The 21,931-nt window shown below is 43.9% G+C and overlaps 1 protein-coding gene across 4 annotated transcripts in view; it reads left to right on the forward strand.

Moving 5' to 3' along the window:
• Nucleotides 1–713: 713 nt before the first annotated feature.
• The window catches only part of mef2ca (myocyte enhancer factor 2ca), a 28,432-nt gene continuing 7,214 nt past the window's right edge, over nt 714–21,931 (forward strand). For 2 of the 4 annotated variants that reach the window (XM_041850594.2, XM_045208001.1), the window contains exons 1-4: nt 714–972; nt 3,754–3,950; nt 18,770–18,937; nt 19,895–20,098. In XM_041850594.2, the coding sequence (XP_041706528.1) occupies nt 18,884–18,937; nt 19,895–20,098 (258 nt within the window). In that variant the 5' untranslated portion in view covers nt 714–972; nt 3,754–3,950; nt 18,770–18,883. Of the gene's footprint in view, nt 973–3,753; nt 3,951–4,334; nt 4,573–18,769; nt 18,938–19,894; nt 20,099–21,931 lie in introns of those variants that run through there. The other 2 variants (XM_045207999.1, XM_045208000.1) reach the window with 2 other exon arrangements.

Consider the following 21,931-nt stretch of genomic DNA (forward strand, 5'->3'; position numbering starts at 1 on the left):
TTTTACTGGTGGTTCTTTTTTAAGAAACGAAATATGCTTCTCTGCATCTCCGCTCAAATCTGGGTAAAAGATCAAAAGGAATGTGAGTCTTATTCAGTGCATTTAGTATCTGCTTGCTTTTCTAAAGTCGACCAACCTTGCCAGCAGGCATGCCAGCTAAAATAGTTAGACAAACTAGCTACTAGCTTGAGTGATAACCTGAAATGGTTTCTTGGTAGCTAGTAATGAGGTTGGGAGATTGGGAACCTATCTGGGCTAGCTAAAGCCAACTTCATAAAATTATAATAATAATGAATAGTGTGTATTATACACGTGGGAATTGGACATTTGTTTTTTTTGCATATCCCAACTCCCCTTGAGACACCCTCAGAAAGTGGGGTCATGGCCAGGGTCAGCCATTATCAATGGTGACCCTGTAGCAATTTGGGTTACGTGCCTTGCTCAAGGGCACATTGGCAGATGTTTCACCTTGTCGGCCTGGGTATTCAAACTAGCGACCTTTCGGTTGTTGGCCCGAGACTCTAACCGCTAGGCTACCTACTGCCCAAAATTGCTAGGTGGCTAGTAGAAAGTATTACAGAGAAACACATAATAAAATAAATAAAATAAAATAAAATGTACAGGACAAATCTGAGGGGGCACGTGCCCCTGTGCCCCCTATGGGCATGACGCCTCTGAGGGAGGTCACAGGGTGTGTGTGTGTGTCTGAGGGGGCTGCTGGGAGCTGGTAATGTCTCTCTCCTCTCAGTGTGCAGTTGGTATTTTTGAGCCGAACACAGTCACCCAGGTCTCTGGGTTCTCTCCTCTAAGCCAGCTGGTCTGGCTTTATACCTTCTTCTAGTCTTCTTGTACTGTTCTTTTACTCCTTTGTTCCATTTCATCCCTTCTTTTCTGAGCTAAAGGATAGAGTGATCTGACCCTCAGCTGGAGCTGTAGGGAACCTTCCTGGGGAAGATAATACAAGCAGCACTGGTGAGTGTGTGTGTGTGTGTGTGTGACGCACAGCAAACTCTTACTGACTCATAGCTTTCAATTTAGTTTAGTTTTGGGCAGAAAGGATTGTGTGCCACATGGTCAAACAAGAGTTTGTTAGTATGAGAGAGCATTTGACAGTGTGTGCTGTCTATGGGAAAGTGTGTGAGCGCACTGCAAATGTCCAGCGTTAGGTACATTGCATGACCGACTATAGAACACAAAAACATAAATGTCTTCTATGGTGTTTTCTCATAATAAAGTCAGCTAGTGGTATGGCTTCATCTGCTGACAAGAAACTATAAAGGAAAATCTGAAGGACTTGTAATGCCTCCCAAAGTCAAGCGTCTCTCACCTCTGTGTGTGATTGGCTAAGGTTCCCCTGGTCTGCGTCTGCCTATTTTTTTTACATTTTAGTCATTTTAGCAAACGCTCTTATCCAGAGTGACTTACAGTTAGTGAGTGCATACATTTTCATACTGGCCCCCCGTGGGAAACGAACCCACAACCCTGGCGTTGCAAGCGCCATGCTCTACCAACTGAGCTACACGGGACTGTGTCTGCCTGTCTGTCTGTCTGCCTGTCCGACCATAGCGAGAAGCACAGCCACAGCTGCAGTAGTCAATCAGGACTGGCCCAGGACAGAGAGAGACAGAAAGACATGAAGTGACATTTTGACCATGAAAAAATACAAAAAAGTTGAAATTCACTCTTATACTCCTATACTGTACTTTTAGCAAGCTATATAGCGCAACATTCAATGGTGGTGTTAATATACTGTATTTAAGCAAGTATACAATGTTTTGTAGATCTGTAATGGTTGGTCATTGGCCCTCCATCTTGGCTCTCCCTGCCCCCACCTCCCAATCACCTCTCTGACTGACCTATGATCTCTGACCTCTGGTCAACTGTGACCTTTGATACTTTAACCTTAGTTTCTAGGTTACCTCTAGCTTTATTCCTAATGACCTTGAACAAATGCATCTTGTTATAAAACTGGTCTTTCAGTCATAACCATGGCTGACAGTCTACTGTGTGATACAGTACAGTAGGTTAACTGTATTTACCATAAGTAGCCTTTAGCTTGTGGTCTCTTGCGTCGTAACAGTCTCTTAGTCATATTGGTATAGTTTGTTATGTCACATCTCTGACAGACAGGGTTTGTGGTGTAGATTCTAGATGCCGAAGTACTGTATACAATTGAACTGCAACAATTCCATAGCTACTGTTAGTCACTGTCTGCCTGACTATCTCTGCTGTTCAGCGTGTCCATGCTGAAATTCTGGAGTGAATCTGAGCTTAAAATATCTCTGGTGGTACTGCCCTAACGCTGCCATACACTCTGGCCTTAGAACCAAGCACAGCTGTGTCTGAGGGAGCTACATGCCACATACACATGAGTGTTTGTGTAAGTGTGTGTGGATTTTGTGTGTGTGTGTGTGTGTGTGTGTGTGTGTGTGTGTGTGCGCGCGTGTGTGTGTTTGAGAGAGCGAGAGAGAGAGTGTGTATGTGAGAGAGCGAGAGAGAGAGAGTGTGTATGTGAGAGAGCGAGCGAGCGAGAGAGAGAGAGTGTGTGTATGTGAGAGAGCGAGCGAGAGAGAGAGTGTGTATGTGAGAGAGCGAGCGAGAGAGAGAGAGTGTGTACGTGAGAGAGCGAGCGAGAGAAAGAGAGTGTGTACGTGAGAGAGCGAGCGAGAGAGAGAGAGTGTGTATGTGAGAGAGCGAGCGAGAGAGAGAGAGAGAGTGTGTATGTGAGTCTATGAGGGAAGGGATGGATGAGAGAATACGATGAAAGCATGCTTTGAAATATCTCCACAAATACTGAACTTGTAGAGACATACTTTCATTGTTGTTAATATGCTACTGGGATTACTGTGCCTTTGTTGTTCCGAGGCCTGTCTCACATGAATAAGAGGCAGATTACGTTGTGTGTGTCAGCCTGAGTGATGGGAGTGACAGGGAAAGATGACAGCAGGCTTGTCAGGTGAGATGCATACAAACGCAGCAGCATCTTTTCTCCGTGTGTATAATCCTACAGTAGCAGTATGATGATTGTACAGCTGTTTTTCTATGCTGCCGCTCCATCAGTGAAATAGGATCCTGAAACACAACAAAAGGTTAAGGCTCATCCATTATACATAGCAGGTGTAACGCTCTGGGCGGTCCACTAGACCACTAACGACCAAACTAGACCCCCCTGGGACATACACAACAGGAACACATTTGCAGTGAAAACACTCCCCGGAGACAGACTATTTGCTTTTGTGTACAGTATATGTGTGCGGGTGTGGGCAAGTGTGTGTGTGTGTGTGTGTGTGTGTGTGTGTGTGTGTGTGTGTGTGTGTGTGTGTGTGTGTGTGTGTGTGTGTGTGTGTGTGCGTGTGAACTGCAGAGCGGGTTAGAGCAGAGAGAAGTAGCCTACTGCTATAGAGTTGTAGGACATTTTCGTAAGTCCCATCCACCCATCCAAAACTGTACAGTACTGGTAAACAGGTGCAGTTCCTAGAGCTTCCACTGTAGTGCACCAGTGAGCTACAGACCAACACTTCATACTTAATACTTTCGATTTGCCCTGTGTATTCCAGGGCAGGGAGAGTATATTACTCTGATAATGTACATTCATTTGAGTTTAATAATCTGTTTTAAGATTAAAAGCAGGTGTATCACTGGGTGAATTGGTCGTGTGTGTTTGTGTGTGTGTGAGTGTGTGTAAACTACATCTTAATCTGTTATATTAGCACCAGCTCCAGTCTCATACAGTATCTCTCCTGTCTCTCTCAGGTGCTCTGTAAACCTATGGACCTGAGGCCCTTAGAGACCACCCCGATGGAACACTCAGACACAGACTGACTGACACAGATGAGAAAGAGATTGAGATAAAGCCAGAAGGAGAGAGAAAAGCGAAAAACTGAAATGCATGCAGGAGGATCTGGGGCTGAAGCTTTGACAGAACAGAAGGAAGTGCAAGTAATTGACTGGTAAGAGATCAATGTTTTCACTGCTTAACCAGAAAGGAAATGTAGTCTTCTATACTACGACTAGGGTGATTTATTTATTTTGCACATATGTTGACTGAACACACGCAGTGTGTGCGCGTGTGTGTGTGTGTGTGTGTGCGCGCGCACGCCCGCTAGTGCCTTAATCAGAGAAACTTGTTCACGGATTGTGTGCGTGTTTGATGGATTGGAGAGAGAGAGAGCGAGAGAGAGAGCGATCGATCAAATTGTGTCTATAGGCACATCACCGACGGGAAACAAACATTAGCGGGATTATCCCCCTTTCCTTCCCCTCCTCCTTTCCCTCCCCTGGCAAATCACTCACTCACACTGAGAGCCTGCATAGCACGACTCACTTCCTCTTCATTTCAAATCTGGAGTGGAGAAGAGAGTTTTAATGTTGCCAGTTGCCTGTTCCATCGCTGTGTTCGTATGATTAATAGTAGGCAATTGTCATTCTGGATTTAAAACGAATTCGTTTTTCTAACGGGGCTCTTTACACGAATACTTTTCTGCTGTACGGTAACCGGACAAGGCTTGTGAAAACGCTTGCGTAAACGGACACTGATATCGGACAGAGGCGCCTCATGAGGAGTAGGCTACAGTAAGTGTGTCTGGTGGTTATATTCGCTTTGAAAGTTTACGCAGTTTGGACAGTTTGCTCTATTGACAGATTACGCACAGTGTTTGCGCTCCAAACTCGACCATAAATGCGTAAGAGTCTGTCATAGAATGTAATAGATGTGTAACAAGGGATAAATATGTTTCTCAGAGAGTAGAAAACAGAGAGATGTGAATTGTATAGGCGTATTTGTTTATTTTTCTTAAATGTTTTCTTAAGTATTGTGTTCATGTCAATTTAAAGTTGATTGAGCTCAATACATTTAGTTGTATGTGAATGAATCTCAGACCTGTTAGAGAAAGTGAAATAAGAAGCACTGATGGCCAAATTCAGTATCTTTATAGTAATTTTGAGAAAATAAAATATTTGTATCATATTTTTTAGGGTGCTAATACAAGTGAGGGGGTCTGTGCCCCCAGTGTCAATGGGCATGATGACCCTGATCCCAGGCTAGAGCAGTGTATGTGGCCTCGAGGGGTGTGGTCTTCAGCTCTGCCCCCTGGTCCACCTGGAGAGCGACAGTGTGTGCAGACTTTAGTTCCAGCCCAGCACTAACACACCTGATCCTTGGCTCCTGTCCTCTGGATAAGCCTCTAGTTTCTGTTCTGGCTCTCCCATTAAGTCAGAGAGAGCATGCAGTTTACAGGTGGATTACAGACTAAAGACTAGCCTCACCTGGCTGCCACATCTCAGCTTAATGAACCAACACATGGCTGGGAGTGGGAACACATGACTGGGCATGGGGTGCACAATGGAGGCCCTGGAGTTTAGCAGTCCTGCCGGTTTTCAATTCTTGATGCCATTCTACTTGATCAATTGTACTGATTGGTTGGAGGTTAACGAGGTAGAAAACCAGCAAACACTGTGGGCCTCACTCACTTCTCTCTTAAGACCTGAAGAATTCACAACTCAAACTGTAGTTTATTTAAAAGCACATTGCAGAGAATTTGCTGGGTGGTCCACATATGGGCATTAACTCTGACCCATCTGTGACATGTCTGGATTTGGACCCAACACTTGTTTTCTAGTGAGTACAGTGTCATCTGCCACCACGGTAGAACAACTTACTTACTGTGTAGGGTTGCATCCACCATACTCCAGTTATGGAGTCTAATACAGATGAGTCTTTGTCTGCTAGTTGCCTGTAGCTACTGCAGTGTTAATCAGAAACTCGCCCCTACTCTAGTCTAAAGTATTTATAATGGGTCATGTGCCCATAGTGGAGAATGGGGTGAAAAAAGGGTTACAGCATCTACTGGCCAGCTTGGTAGAGCTGTAGGACACTGATCCAAGTCATGTCCCTTACTTGTTACTCCTGACAAAGTAATAGAAGATGATATGCAGTGCTCATAGCGCCATGAGGAAGTTGACACAGGCTCTATGTCTGGGGGCTGCATACATCACACTGAGACTTGTCTACATACACACCTCCGCCCCCAGCCCTCTACTCCTCCCGTTCCCTATCTACCCCCTGCCCAGCACCCATCCGTCTACCCCCCCTACCCCTGCCCCTCTGACACTGGCATGTAGGTTGTCCTGCCAAGATATACAAGGGCATTGCCACCCCATCACCCACTGTCTGTCTCTCTCTCTCTCTCTATCCAGCCTCAAAATACACACTTACACATTCTGTCTAGCCTGCTCGACTCCTTGTCTATCTGTCTGTCAATCGGACTGTCTGTCTCTGGTCCAGGGACGGACTGTGATAAAAAATCCACCTATTCATTTCTAATACCCCAGCCCATTTTTTCCCTTGAGGCCCCCATTATTAGCCAAATGATGATAATTCTATGCAAACCCCCCAATTTAGATCGGCCCACTGGCATTTTCCTGAACGCCCTATGGCCAGTCTGTTTCTGTTTTGGTCCTTCTGTCTGTCCATCTCTTTCCCCAGAATACACACACGTACACAGCATGTGGGTAAATGAGGACTCTGAATCATTCCTCTACATAGAGAAAGGCCCATCTTTGGCACACGGCAATGGTGTGTTTAAGTTTGTGACAGAGAAGGGGTGCTGTGATTATTGTGAGAGTGGGTGTTGAGAGGGTGTTAGTTAGGGTAAATGAGTCTGTTATATGACATTGGTCCATCTCTGTTCTCTAGTTCTACTGGCTATGTCTGTTTCTGTCTGTTTCTGTCTCAGTGTGAACTAGAAACGGGCCGCTCTGCTTTGTTTGGGGTAAAAAGTTCCTTATTTTATTTTTGGATCCCCGCTGGTTACGTGTAAGCTATTTATAAATGAGGATATGTGTGTTTGTGCGTAAGTGTGTGTGTGTGTGTGTGTGCCCGTGTCGAGGAGGAATCGGGTGGAAACCTGCCATCATCCTGGTTTGGTTTACAGGTGGGCTCTACATCATGTCCTCTTAGAGGGAATACACATGCTGGGAAAAACATCTAGCAAACACACGCGCGCACACGCAAGCACGCACACACAAGCACACACACACACACACACAAAGTGTTTAGGTCAAAAGCAAGCTTCCCTCGAAAGCAGAACTCCATGCTCAGTATAAACACCCACAGTTTATATAATGCTGAGTTGACTCAACAAGGAATGTTCTATATTTACTCAAAAGCAGAGGAGTATGGTGTTTCCCGAAACAACCTCACTATCTGCATGACTTACTGACTGACTGACTGAATGAATGAATGAATGAGAGCGCAGAAGTAATGTGTCCTGTTTGGCATGTTGGGGCTTGTTTTGATTTGACATTATGCCCTAGCTAGCTTGATTATATCTGGTGCTGACATATACTGTGTAGAAGATCTGTGTTTAATGTGCCTTTCTTGGTCAGTTTACTGAGGAGTCTGTACAGATCAGGCTCTATTCTCCTATAGCCAGGGATGGGGGCACGTTGGAGCTATCACCATGTTGCTACCTATCACATCGTCTCAGATCTCCACATGTGCATAAGGGATAGGGGATAGGGGTTAGGGGTTAGGGATGGTACACTACATGACCAAAAGTATGTGGACACCTGCTCGTCGAACATCTCATTTCAAAATCATGAGCATTAATATGGAGTTAGTCCCCCCTTTGCTAGATCCCTCAAACTCAACTCTGGACCTCGAAGCCAGTTCCACTGCATTGTTTCATTGTTCCCCTCTAATTAGGGACTGACTTAGACCTGGGACACCAGGTGTGTGCAATTAATTATCAGGTAGAACAGAAAACCAGCAGGCTCCGGACCTCGTAGGGTAACAGTTGAGTACCCCCGCTCTAGATGTTGGAACATTGCTGTGGGGACTTGCTTCCATTCAGCTACAACAGCATTAGTGAGGTCGGGCACTGATGTTGGGCAATTAGGCCTGGCTCGCAGTCGGCGTTCCAATTCATCCCAAAGGTGTTAGATGGGGTTTAGGTCAGGGCTCTGTGCAGGCCAGTCAAGTTCTTCCACACCGCTCTCGACAAACCATTTCTGTATGGACCTCGCTTTGTGCATGGGGGCATTGTCATGCTGAAACAGGAAAAGGCCTTCCCCAAATTGTTGTCACAAAGCTGGAAGCACAGAATCGTCTAGAATGTCATTGTATGCTGTAGCGTTAAGATTTCCCGTCACTGGAACTAAGGGGCCTAGCCCGGACCATGAAAAACAGCCCAAGACCATTATTCCTCCTCCACCAAACTTTACAGTTGGCACTATGCATTGGGGCAGGTAGCGTTCTCCTGGCATCCGCCAAACTCAGGTTTGTCCGTTGGACTGCCAGATGGTGAAGCGTGATTCATCACTCCAGAGAACGCGTTTCCACTGTCCAATGGCGGCGAGCTTTACACCACTCCAGCCGACGCTTGGCATCGCCCATGGTGATCTAAGGCTAGAGTGCGGCTGCTTGGCCATGGAAACCCATTTCATGAAGCTTCCGACGAATAGTTATTGTGCTGACGTTGCTTCCAGAGGCAGTTTGGAACTCAGTAGTGAGTGTTGCAATGAAGGACAGACAATTTTTATGCGCTACGCGCTTCAGCACTCGACGGTCCCGTTCTGTGAGCTTGTGTGGCCTACCACTTCGCGGCTGAGCTGTTGTTGCTCCTAGACATTTCCACCTCACAATAACAGCACTTACAGTTGACCGGGGCAGCTCTAGCAGGGCAGAAATCTGACGAACTGACTAATTGGAAAGGTGGCATCCTATGACTGTGCCATGTTGAAAGTCACTGAGCTCTTCAGTAAGGCCATTCTACTGCCAATGCTTGTCTATGGAGATTGCATGGCTGTGTGCTCGATTTTATACACCTGTCAGCAACGGCTGTGGCTGAAATAGCCAAATCCACTAATTTGAAGGGGTATCCACATACTTTTGTATATATAGTGTATGTTGTGTAGCATGATAGGGAGTTATGATGACAGCCCAGTTACCAGCCTGTTTCTGCTTTCCCTCATGAACAAGTACTACTGAATTACTACTCATCACTACTACACAAGATCTATACAAAACCTACAGGTTTTAGTACTTAATTGTTATTGAGATGTGTAGTAAACCAGTAGTGATTTATGTAGTAATTTAAGTAGTAATGGGTATCTACTACTTAAAACCTACACATACCTACACAATTCCTACATGTTCACTATTGAATTACTACACGATTCCTACACATTACTGCTGTCTGCATACTCAATCCCTATTGAATTACTACTGCCAGTGCCATCTGTGTGTGTAGTGTTGTGTCACTACTGATCATTACTGAATTGATCCTGATCCTTTATCATTTTCTACATAAACCCTTTTGAATTACTATTTAAAACATTTAACTACTGTTTACCTATTTAAAATCACTATTGACATCTTGTTTCACTACTGTGTCACGTACATGCACATACATTTCCTCACGTTTCTAACTGTAGTTATCATTTTACATTTTAGTCATTTAGCAGACGCTCTTATCCAGAGCGACTTACAGTTAGTGCGTGCATACATATCATCAAACAAGCAATAATAAGCTTATACAAAAAGTATTGCAATCTGTTTTGATTAAATTAATTACATATTCAATTACATATTTACACTTTTTTGTTAATCCCTTTGAGACCTTGTCTTCATTCAGCTTTGACTTAACTATATTCAAGATCCTATTTTTTGTTGCAGCCACATTTTTCCACCACGTAACCTTTTAGAAAATAAAGACACGCACAAGAGACAACCAATTATAAGCCATAATCAATCATCTGCTAACAGAGGTCACATAAGACAACACAGAAAAACATCTGAGAAACAATGTTGAACTATGGCCTCCAGTCTTCTTATGTCGAGGGGCTCCTTGGCAACAGGTCAAAAGAGGTAAGTAGAATGGGTCAGTATACAATATGAACATACTGCACATTTGCATACAAACACACTCATCAGCTAGCATGACGAAAACCGAGGCTACATAGCTACATTTCAATGGGGCTAGCAAACAGCTAGGCTAAACTCAATACATCTCCATGACAACGGCTAACGGCTAAGAGCGTTTTGGCTAGCAATCTTTTTCATGTGGTAAAAAGTTATATAAACTGCTAAACAACGACATGAAAGTATTCATAAAACATAAAGGAAAGTTAAACTTACAGATGGTGCCAGCATAAGGGCTATGAAAGACAGGATGACGAGGGATGAAAGGTGATTACATTCGGGATTGTCAAAAACAGGAAACTAGTTAACAACAATCAACAACTTCCTGTTTTATCTTCTTCTGCGGTCACGAAAAGCCGGTGTAGTCTGGCTGTAGTGTTATGATACATCAAGTAGTAAAAACTCTACCTGATTACTATTGAAAAGCCTGTGTAGTAAAGCTGTAGTGTTTTGAGTACTTATTTACTACCAACATCAAGTAGTAAAAATCTCTACCTGATTACTACTCGAAACACTGTTTTCCTACTGAACACTACAAAACTCTACTTGTGTATCTTGAGTAGTGCATAAACTACACATTCACTACATAATCCCTACAAGTCTCTACATTGTCACTACTGCACAAATAGGTTTTGTGTAGTAATTCAGTAGTACCTTTTCATGAGGGTTAGCCAACTCCTTACTCGTTGTCATGTCATTGACAAGCCTGATCCCTTTCTCTCTCTCCCCCTTCCATTCTCCTCACGGGCCTTCAGCCATGCTTCTGCGTCTGACTGTAAACTGGGAACCGTGTGTGTGTGTGTGTGTGTGTGTGTGTGTGTGTGTGTGTGTGTGTGGGTGTGTGTGTGTGTGTGTGTGTGTCAGACGCTATAAACCATGTGAGCTCTACCTGTGTCTAGCTACTTAAGATGAGCTTAAAGAGCCTATAGGCCAGGGAGTCAGCTGGATGTACAGGAAACTGCCAAAATAAAGGAAACACTTGAGTAAATGAGGGATAGAAAGTACATTGAAAGCAGGTGCTTCCTTCCACACAGGTGTGGTTCCTGAGTTAATTAAGCAATTAACATCCCATCATGCATAGGGTAATGTATAAAAATGCCCATTTAGCCATTATTTTGACTATTATGGCTAGAAGAAGATATCTCAGTGACTTTGAAAGAGGCGTCTCAAAGGAGCATAAGGGGTTTAAAGGGTGTGTGTGTGTCTCAGTCACCAGATCTCAATCCAATTGAACACTTATGGAAGATTTTGGATCGGTGTCTGAGACAGCGTTTTCCACCACCATCAACAAAACACCCACACAAACACCCACCACCATCAACAAAACATACACACACACAAGCACACACCCACTAATGCACATTCTAGGGCTGGGCATTGCCAGGGACCACACGATACGATATTATCTTGATACTTAGGTGCCGATACGATACGTTTTACCATTCTCACGATTCTATATGTATTGCAATTCGATACTGCAATTTAATTGCGATTTCATGTTTCAAACATATTGCTCACTATATGTCTGCTGCAGAGAGACAAGAGAGAGCATGAGAAAACGAGTTTTGATCAGTCAGGGAATAAAAGTGCTGAAAACATGTTGGCTCACTATTTAGAAAGAAGACAGAAAACAAGTTATAGGATGAAAAATACCAGAGTTTTGTCGCAGTTACAGCCGACTAGCGCTAGCAAATGCTACCTACAGTAGCAAAAAAATACAATTATATATATATAGTACCAGTCAAAAGTTTGGACACACCTACTCATTCAAGGGTGTTTCTTTATTTTTACTATTTTCTACATTGTAGAATAATAGTGAAGATATCAAAACTATGAAATAACACATATGGAATCATGTAGTAACCAAAAAGGTGTTAAACAAATCAAAATATATTTTATATTTGAGATTCTTCAAAGTAGCCAACCTTTGCCTTGATGACAGCTTTGCACACACTTGGCATTCTCTCAACAAGCTTCATGAGGTAGTCACCTGGAATGCATTTCAATTAACAGGTGTGCCTTGTTAAAAGTTAATTTGTGGAATTTCTTTCCTTCTTAATGCGTTTGAGCCAATCAGTTCTGTTGTGACAAGGTAGAGGGTGTATACAAAAGATAGCCCTATTTGGTAAAAGACCAAGTCCATATTATGGCAAGAACAGCTCAAATATAGAAAGAGAAACGACAGTCCATCATTACTTTAAGACATGAAGGTCAGTCAATCCGGAAAATGTCAAGTTTCTTCAAGTGCCGTCGCAAAAACCATCAAGCGCTATGATGAAACTGGCTCTCATGAGGACCTCCACAGGAAAGGAAGACCCAGAGTTACCTCTGCTGCATTGGATAAGTTCATTAGAGCCCAAATAAATGCTTCTCAGAGTTCAAGTAACAGACACATCTCAACATCAACTGTTCAGAGGAGACTGCGTGAATCAGGCCTTCATGGTCGAATTTCTGCAAAGAAACCACTACTAAATGACACCAATAATAAGAAGAGACTTGCTTGGGCCAAGAAACACGAGTAATGGACATTAGACTGGTGGAAATATGTCCTTTGGTCTGGAGTCCAAATTGGAGATTTTTGGTTCCAACCGCCGTGTCTTTGTGAGATGCAGAGTAGGTGAACGGATGATCTCTGCATGTGTGGTTTCCACCGTGAAGCATGGAGGAGGAGGTATGATGGTGTGGGGGTGCTTTGCTGGTGACACTGTCTGTGATTTATTTAAAACAGTTAACCATCATGGCTACCACAGCATTCTGCAGTGATACGCTATCCCATCTGGTTTGCGCTTAGTGGGACTATCATTTGTTTTTCAACAGGACAATGACCCAAAACACACCTCCAGGCTGTGTAAGGGCTATTTGACCAATAAGGAGAGTGATGGAGTGCTACATCAGATGACCTGGCCTCCACAATCACCCGACCTCAACCCAATTGAGATGGTTTGGGATGAGTTGAACCGCAGAGTGAAGGAAAAGCAGCCAACAAGTGCTCAGCATATGTGAGAACTTCTTCAAGACTGTTGGAAAAGCATTCCAGGTGAAGCTGGTTGAGAGAATGCCAAGAATGTGCAAAGCTGTCATCAAGGCAAAGGGTGGCTACTTTGAAGAATATTTTGACTGGTGGTCAAAAGTTTAGAGAATGACAGAAAAATTAATTTTCACAAAGTCTGCTGCCTCAGTTTTTATGATGGCAATTTGCATATACTCCAGAATGTTATGAAGAGTGATCAGATGAATTGCAATTAATTGCAAAGTCCCTCTTTGCCATGAAATTGCCCAAAAACATTTCACTGCATTTCAAAACTGCCACAAAAGGACCAGCTGACATCATGTCAGTGATTCTCTCGTTAACACGAGGACAAGGCTGGAGATCACTCTGTCATGCTGATTGAGTTAGAATAACAGACTGGAAGCTTTAAAAGGAGGGTGGTGCTTGAAATCATTGTTCTTCCTCTGTTAACCATGGTTACCTGCAAGGAAACACGTGCCATCATCATTGCTTTGCACAAAAAGGGCTTCACAGGCAAGGATATTGCTGCTAGTAAGATTGCACCTAAATCAACCATTTATCGGATCATAAAGAACTTCAAGGAGAGAGGTTCAATTGTTGTGAAGAAGGCATCAGGGCGCCCAAGAAAGTCCAGCAAGCGCCAGGACCGTCTCCTAAAGTTGATTCAGCTGCGGGATCGGGGCACCACCAGTGCAGAGCTTGCTCTGGAATGGCAGCAGGCAGGTGTGAGTGCATCTGCACGCACAGTGAGGCGAAGACTTTTGGAGAATGGGCTGGTGTCAAGAAGGGCAGCGAGGAAGCCACTTCTCTCCAGGAAAAACATCAGGGACAGACTGATATTCTGCAAAAGGTACAGGGATTGGACTGCTGAGGACTGGGGTAAAGCCTTTTTCTCTGATGAATCCCCTTTCCGATTGTTTGGGGTATCCGGAAAAAAGCTTGTCCGGAGAAGACAAGGTGAGCGCTACCATCAGTCCTGTGTCATGCCAACAGTAAAGCATCCTGAGACCATTCATGTGTAGGGTTGCTTCTCAGCCAAGGGAGTGGGCTCACTCACAATTTTGCCTAAGAACACAGCCATGAATAAAGAATGGTACGAACACATCCTCCGAGAGCAACTTCTCCCAACCATCCAAGAACAGTTTGGTGACGAACAATTCCTTTCCCAGCATGATGGAGCACCTTGCCATAAGGCAAAAGTGATAACTAAGTGGCTTGGGGAACAAAACATCGACATTTTGGGTCCATGGCCAGGAAACTCCCCAGACCTTAATCCCATTGAGAACTTGTGGTCAATCCTCAAGAGGTGGGTGGACAAACAAAAACCCACAAATTCTGACAAACTCTAAGCATTGATTATGCAAGAATGGGCTGCCATCAGTCAGGATGTGGCCCAGAAGTTAATTGACAGCATGCCAGGGCGGACTGCAGAGGTCTTGAAAAAGAAGGGTCAACACTGCAAATATTGACTCTTTGCATAAACTTAATGTAATTGTGAATAAAAGCCTTTGATACTTATGGAATGCTTGTAATAATACTTCAGTATACCATAGTAACATTGACAAAAATATCTAAAAACACTGAAGCAGCAAACTTTGTGAAGACCAATACTTGTGTCATTCTCAAAACGTTTTACCACGACTGTATATATATTTTGTATGATTTATATATATATATATATATATTACAAATCGATACTTGGAGTCAAATATCAATATAATATAATCCAAAAATAATATTGAGATATGTCACTGTATAGATTTTTTTCCCCCATCACTAACACATACACACACGCACACACGCTCACACACAGTACATCACTTGGGTCGAGCTCCCTGCCATCCAGGACAGTTATAGTAGGTGGTGTATAAAGAAGGCCCGGAAAATTGCCAAAAACTTCAGCAACCCCAGCAATGGACTGTTCACCCCACTACCATCTGGTAAATGGTACCCGGAGCATCATGTCACGGACCAACAGGCTCTGAGACATCTTGATCTCCAAGCAATAAGACTGTTGAACTGCCAACCCATGGCTGCTCACCCCCATCCACTGACTATCTGCACTGACTCTATACACAATCTAATTTCTCTATCCACACACACACTCACACACTTAAACTGTCACTCTGGCACACACACACACACACAAACACATAACACACTCACACACACACACACACACATACTGACACTAATATTTATGATTATTTATCCTGCTGCCTAGTCGCTTCTAGTCACTTTTACCACTGCCTACATGTATATATTACCTCAACCTCCATCTTATCCCTGCACGTTGATATGGTATTAGTATTGGTGTTGTATATACAGTTGAAGTCAGATGTTTACATACACTTAGGTTGGAGTCATTAAAACTAGTTTTTCAACCACTCCACACATTTCTTGTTAACAAACTATAGTTTTGGCAAGTCGGTTAGGACATCTACTTTGTGCATGACACAAGTAATTTTTCCAACAATTGTTTACAGACAGATTATTTCACTTAAAATTCACTGTATCACAATTGCAGTGGGTCAGAAGTTTACATACACTAAGTTGAATGTGCCTTTAAACAGCTTGGAAAATTCCAGAAAATGATGTCATGGCTTTAGAAGCTTCTCATAGGCTAATTGACATAATTTGAGTCAATTGGAGGTGTACCTGTGGATGTATTTCAAGGCCTACATTCAAACTCAGTGCCTCTTTGCTTGGCATCATAGGAAAATCATAAGACATTAGCCAAGACCTCAGAAAAAAATGGTATACCTCCACAAGTCTGGTTCATCCTTGGGAGCAATTTCCAAACGCCTGAAGGTACCACATTCATCTGTACAAACAATAGTACGCAAGTATAAACACCATGGGACCACGCAGCCGTCATATTGCTCAGGAAGGAGACGCGTTCTGTCTCCTAGAGATGAACGTACTTTGGTGCGAAAAGTGCAAATCAATCCCAGAACAACAGCAAAGGACCTTGTGAAGATGCTGGAGGAAACAGGTACAAAAGTATCTATATCCACAGTAAAACGAGTCCTATATCGACATAACCTGAAAGGCCGCTCAGCAAGGAAGAAGCCACTGCTCCAAAACCGCCATAAAAAAGCCAGACTACGGTTTGCAACTGCACATGGGGACAAAGATCATACCTTTTGGAGAAATGTCCTCTGGTCTGATGAAACAAAAATAGAACTGTTTGGCCATAATGAACATCATTATGTTTGGAGGAAAAAGGGGGTTGCTTGCAAGCCGAAAAACACCATCCCAACCGTGAAGCACGGGGGTGGCAGCATCATGCTGTGGGGGTGCTTTGCTGCAGGAGGGACTGGTGCACTTCACAAAATAGATGGCATCATGAGGAAGGAAAATGATGTGGATATATTGAAGCAACATCTCAAGACATCAGTCATGAAGTTAAAGCTTGGTCGCAAATGGTTGTGGCAAAGTTGTGGCAAAATGGCTTAAGGACAACAAAGTCAAGGTATTGGAGTGGCCATCACAAAGCCCTGACCTCAATCCTATAGAAAATGTGTGGGCAGAACTGAAAAAGCGTGTGCGAGCAAGGAGGCCTACAAACCTGACTCAGTTACACCAGCTCTGTCAGGAGGAATGGGCCAAAAATCACCCAACTTATTGTGGGAAGCTTGTGGAAGGCTACCCGAAACGTTTGACCCAAGTTAAACAATTTAAAGGCAATGCTACCAAGTACTAATTGAGTGTATGTAAACTTCGGACCCACTGGGAATGTGATGAAAGAAATAAAAGCTGAAAGAAATCATTCTCTCTACTATTATTCTGACATTTCACATTCTTAAAATAAAGTGGTGATCCTAACTGACCTAAGAAAGGGAATTTTTACTAGGATTAAATGTCAGGAATTGTGAAAAACTGAGTTTAAATGTATTTGGCTGTGGTGTATGTAAACTTCCGACTTCAACTGTAGCTTACATTTTGTTGTGTTTTGTTTCTCGTAGTGCTTTTATTTTTACCTGACCTAGTGTTGTTTCTTTAAAAAAAATCCTATTTCTATTTTCGTACCTCTGATACTCAACTCTGCATTGTTGAGGAAGAGCTAGTAAGTAAGCATTTCACTGTATGGTTTACAGCTGTTGTATTCTGTCATGTGATGAATAAACTTTGATTTGATTTGTTCATCACATGACAGAATACAATGGCTGGAAACCATATAGTGAAATGCTTACTTACTGAACTCTGCATTGTTGAGGAAGAGCTTGTATCAGAGGTATGAAAATAGAAATAGGATCTTAAAAAAAGGCATGGAAAGAAAAAACACTAGGTCAGATAAAAATAAAAGCACACGAGAAATAAAAAATACCAAAATGTAAGCAATATAAAAAATAAAATAAAAAATATACAAGGTCAATACCGATACACTATCAATGTGCAGGGATACAGTGGCTGTTGAGGTAATATACACTGAGTGTACAAAACATTAGGAACACCTGCTCTTTCCATGACATAGACTGACCAGGTGAATCCAGGTGAAAGCTATGATCCCTTATTGATGTCACTTGTTAAATCCACTTCAATCAGTGTAGACAAAATATTTAAGTGCCTTTGTTCGGGGTATGGTAGTAGGTGCCAGGCGCACCGTTTTGAGTGTGTCAAGAGCTGCTGAGTTTTTCACACACAACAGTTTCCTGTGTGTATCAAGATTGGTCCACCACCCAAAGGACATCTTGTAGACTCCATGCCCCGACGAATTGAGGCTGTTCTGAGGGCAAAAGGGGTGCAACTCAATATTGGGAAGGTGTTCCTAACGTTTTGTACACTCAGTGTATACATGTAGCTTTACCTTTGAAATATACTGTATCTCCCTCCATTTCTTCAGTGTTCTTGTCTTCTTTTCTCTCATTCTCTCTGTTTCCCATGAGAGAGACAGAGGCCTGATTAACAGATGGAGGGATGGTGAAATGAAGGCGGGAATATGGCACACACTCCCCTTAGAGGATAATGGGCCTGGTTTCTCTCTCTCTCTCTCTCTCTCTCTCTCTCTCTCTCTCTCTCTCTCTCTCTCTCTCTCTCTCTCTCTCCCTCTCTCTCTCTCTCTCTTTCTCTCTCTCTCCCTCTCTCTCTCTCTCTCTCTCTCTCTCTCTCTCTCTCTCTCTCTCTCTCTCTCTCTCTCTCTCTCTCTCTCTCGCTCTCTCTCTCTCTCATTCTCCCATAGTTATTATATACTGTACGTCAATAGGTTATGATCGCGATCAGAGTAAGGGGCTAAAGTTAGAGGTCAAGGTAAGGGTTAGATGTCAGGGGTCATGGATTACTGGACGGGGGATTGGTGGGTTACTCTAAGCTCCGCTGAGACCCTCCGGTAAACCCAGGTGTACTGGATTAGGGGTGTGTGTGTGTGTGTTTGTGACACGCGGTGACTCAGTGTTACCCAACAAGCTGTGGACTGAATCCTTTAGATCCTTAGGGCCAAGACACACAAGACATAAGTAACAGGTGACAACAACGGGACTCTTCACCTGGAGGTGTACTGTGCTGGATGTGTGTTGGATGGAGAAATTATGTAAATGTCAATTTTCTAATCAATAATGTTTTTCTAACTTGCATTTCTACCTTCAGTGGGAAGCAAATGCCATCTCTATGGTTGTCAGTTAGATGTGATGTTTTTAACTGAGTTGTGTGGTAGAGATGTATGTCTTAATCAGTGAGTGATTTTCCTCTCTCAGGTCAGGCTGTTGAATTATCAACTCTTCAGTTTGACACAAACATAGTTGAACCATTCTCTATCACCACTCCACAAGTACTACTGTGTGTGTGTGTTTGATGACATTTTAACTGATGTCTTTCTCTTCTCTCTCTATCTCTTTAAGGAGCGAATGCCAGAGGACGTGAGAGGAGACAAATAAAGAGAAGAGCTGTGAGGATTTAGACAAGAGAAGAATAACAGGACTTTTTGGGATAGGAGAGAAAGAGAAGGAGAGACGATGGGGAGAAAAAAGATCCAGATAGCACGGATTATGGATGAACGCAACAGACAGGTAAATGAACAGACACACACACACACACACACACACACACACTCTTAAGCTTGTGCTTAATCGTGTGTGAGCTTACTCAGAAAGGGTCACACACATAACCCCCCCAACCCTCCCACACCCGCAGACAACTAGGTGGGCAGGAAGCAGAGACAGATGCATTGTGTGTGTGTGTGTGTGTGTGTGTGCGTGCATGTTTGTCTGTATGTATGTGTGTGTAGTGGGGGAGTGGTTTCTCTCTTCCTGTTATGACAGGAAATGCACTAACATGTGCTTCCTGACCCCTAGAGCTAGAATGACCTCACTGTTCAGCGTGTGTGTGTGTGTGTTTGCATGTGATTACCAGTCATACCAGCTTCAGATTTCTTCCCCAGTGTCCTGACAGTGACATTGGATCTTCCACATACTCTGTTGTGAACACGTAGGCCTTCAGTGTACATGTAATACAGTTCACCTATATAATGTTCAATGTACATTCTGTGTATCTCACTGCCTTCCCTCTCTCTCCCTCTACCTTTCTATCTATCTCTCCCCCTCTCCCTTTCTATCTCTCTCCCTCTCTCCCCCTCTCCCATTCTATCTATCTCCTCCTCTCACCCCTCTCCCCCTCTACCTTCCTATCTATCTCTCCCTCTCTTCCTCTACCTTTCTATCGATCTCTCCCTCTCTCCCCCCTCTCTACTTTTCTATCTATCTCTCCCTTTCTCCCCCTCCCTACCTTTCATTATATCCCTCCCTTTCTCCCCCCTCACCCCCCTCCTTACTTTTCTATCTCTCTCTCTCCCCCTCCCTTTCTATCTATCTCTCCCTCTCTCCCCCTCTCCCCTCCCTACTTTTATATCTCTCTCTCCCCCCTCTCCCACTCCCTCCCTGTCTATCTTTCTCTCCCTCTCTCCCCCCTCTCTCCCTCCCTCCCTTTCTATCTATCTTTCCCGTCTCCCTCGCTTTCTCCATCTCCAGGTGACGTTCACCAAGCGGAAGTTTGGCCTGATGAAGAAGGCGTATGAGCTGAGCGTGCTGTGCGACTGTGAGATCGCCCTCATCATCTTCAACAGCACCAACAAGCTGTTCCAGTACGCCAGCACTGACATGGACAAGGTCCTGCTCAAATACACAGAGTACAATGAACCACACGAGAGCAGGACTAACTCTGACATCGTGGAGGTGAGTCCCACACACAGCTTATTGCAGACTAATTCACGAACATGGTTTCCCATGTCTAATAGCAGATAAAAGGACTGATTATAAGTAAATGTTGAGTTTGTTGAATTAACAGTGGAATTCAGCTAGTCTGCTGGTATTTTGTGACATAGAGTACTCTTTTCAACTGTGTGTGGGTGTGTGTGTGTCTGTGTGTGTGTGTGTTGGGCTCATGGCCCACGGCTCAGGGAGGCTAACGTGTGCAGGGCTGAGTCTGAGTCGGCCAGCCTGGAGTTACTTAATGGTGTTAGAGAACAAGGTGTCCCCTCACACACACACACATGTCCAACATCCCCATTCAACCCTCTTCAGGGCCACCCAGCGGACCATGGTCCATGTGACAGAGGTTAGGGGTCAGGGTTTAGGGATCAGAGTTCACAGGACAGGTGGGTTGGATTCCGGCTTTGGAACGTTGACAGGAATCTGTACCAGCTTGGAGGAGAGTTGTTGTGGTCTTATATAGGATACTGTTAAAGAGAAGGGAGAAGGAGAGAGAGAAGAGAGAGATCAGTGAAATATGTGTGTTCCCACACAGGCCATGAGCCTCCCATTGGGAGTAGTAGGAAAACTGGGCTGAATGGTAGAGTGCAGAGGGGGGTGGGGATGTTAATGTGTGGGAATGGGGACTTCTAGCACTGCAGAAAGCCGGGGGAGAGAGAGAGAGATATGCAGCTCAGTTTTGGGACTATTCCATTTGTTCCATTGTAAACCAGGCAAACTAAATCAACCAAGCTAAAATATTCCATAGTATTTCACATTTGAGCCAGATCTGATGGTTATGTGTTTGACGTGTCAGTGGTGTATAACGTGGTGTTTTGCCTGATAGCTGATGTTGTAACGTGGTGTGATGGAGGGTCAGGTCTCCCTCTTCACCTGTCCTCCACAAGGCCACCTCATGGTCAGTCAGCCAGCTCCGACAGGAGCAGCATATAATTTACTGTTAATCTACTGTAATCTACCATAATCCCATCACACTCATTACTGTAATCTCAATATGCTCCTTCTAATCCCTCTCACTAAACGTCAACTCTCCTCTCCCTTCATCTCCTCTCCCCATCCCTCCTCTCTTTCCTCCCCTCCCTCTCTTCCTGGCTGACCAGGTCACCTCTAGTGTGTAGTCATCTGCTGGGGGACAAATAAATGATAATGGATCTTTTCCTCCTCTTTCTGCCTCATTTCCCTTTCCTTATCTCCTCCTCTCCTTCTCTCCTCCTCTCCCTCTCTCCCTCTCTCCTTCTCCTCCTTTCTCCATTCCTCTCTATGCCTATTTATTTCCTTCTAGATTGTTTGTGTTCCGTCTCTCTTTCCCCCTCTCTCTTTCCCCCTCTCCCGTTCCCTCTTCTTTCCCCATCCCTCCATCTCTCTCGCTCCAGTGTGTTTGGTTAGTTCAGTCTTGGCAGGGCCAGTCATTCTAACTGGTTTCCCCTCCAGCTCTCTACCACAGAGCTGATAGAGTTACTGTGACTTCATGCACACGCATGCCAGTGCATTCCTGTGCTCTGAGTTGTGTGCTCTGTTTGTGTGTGTGTATGTTGTTAGTGCTCTTAAATGTTTTCACCTACAAATAGGATGTTGTCCACACTGCTCACACCACAGACACAGAGCGCAACAATCTCGACAGACTAAAACATTTTAAAACAAAAATAATCCCAACTCAGTCTTTTTACTGGTGTGTCCTGTCCTTCATAAATTGGTAATGACTTTCTATGTGCTAACAACAACATACCGGTATGTTTTTCAGCATCTCACACAGCTCCTGTGCTTTGTATTGGTTAAAACCTCATGACCTAGCTGTGA

The sequence above is a fragment of the Coregonus clupeaformis genome, chromosome 27 (assembly GCF_020615455.1).
Source record: "Coregonus clupeaformis isolate EN_2021a chromosome 27, ASM2061545v1, whole genome shotgun sequence".
NCBI lineage: Eukaryota > Metazoa > Chordata > Actinopteri > Salmoniformes > Salmonidae > Coregonus > Coregonus clupeaformis.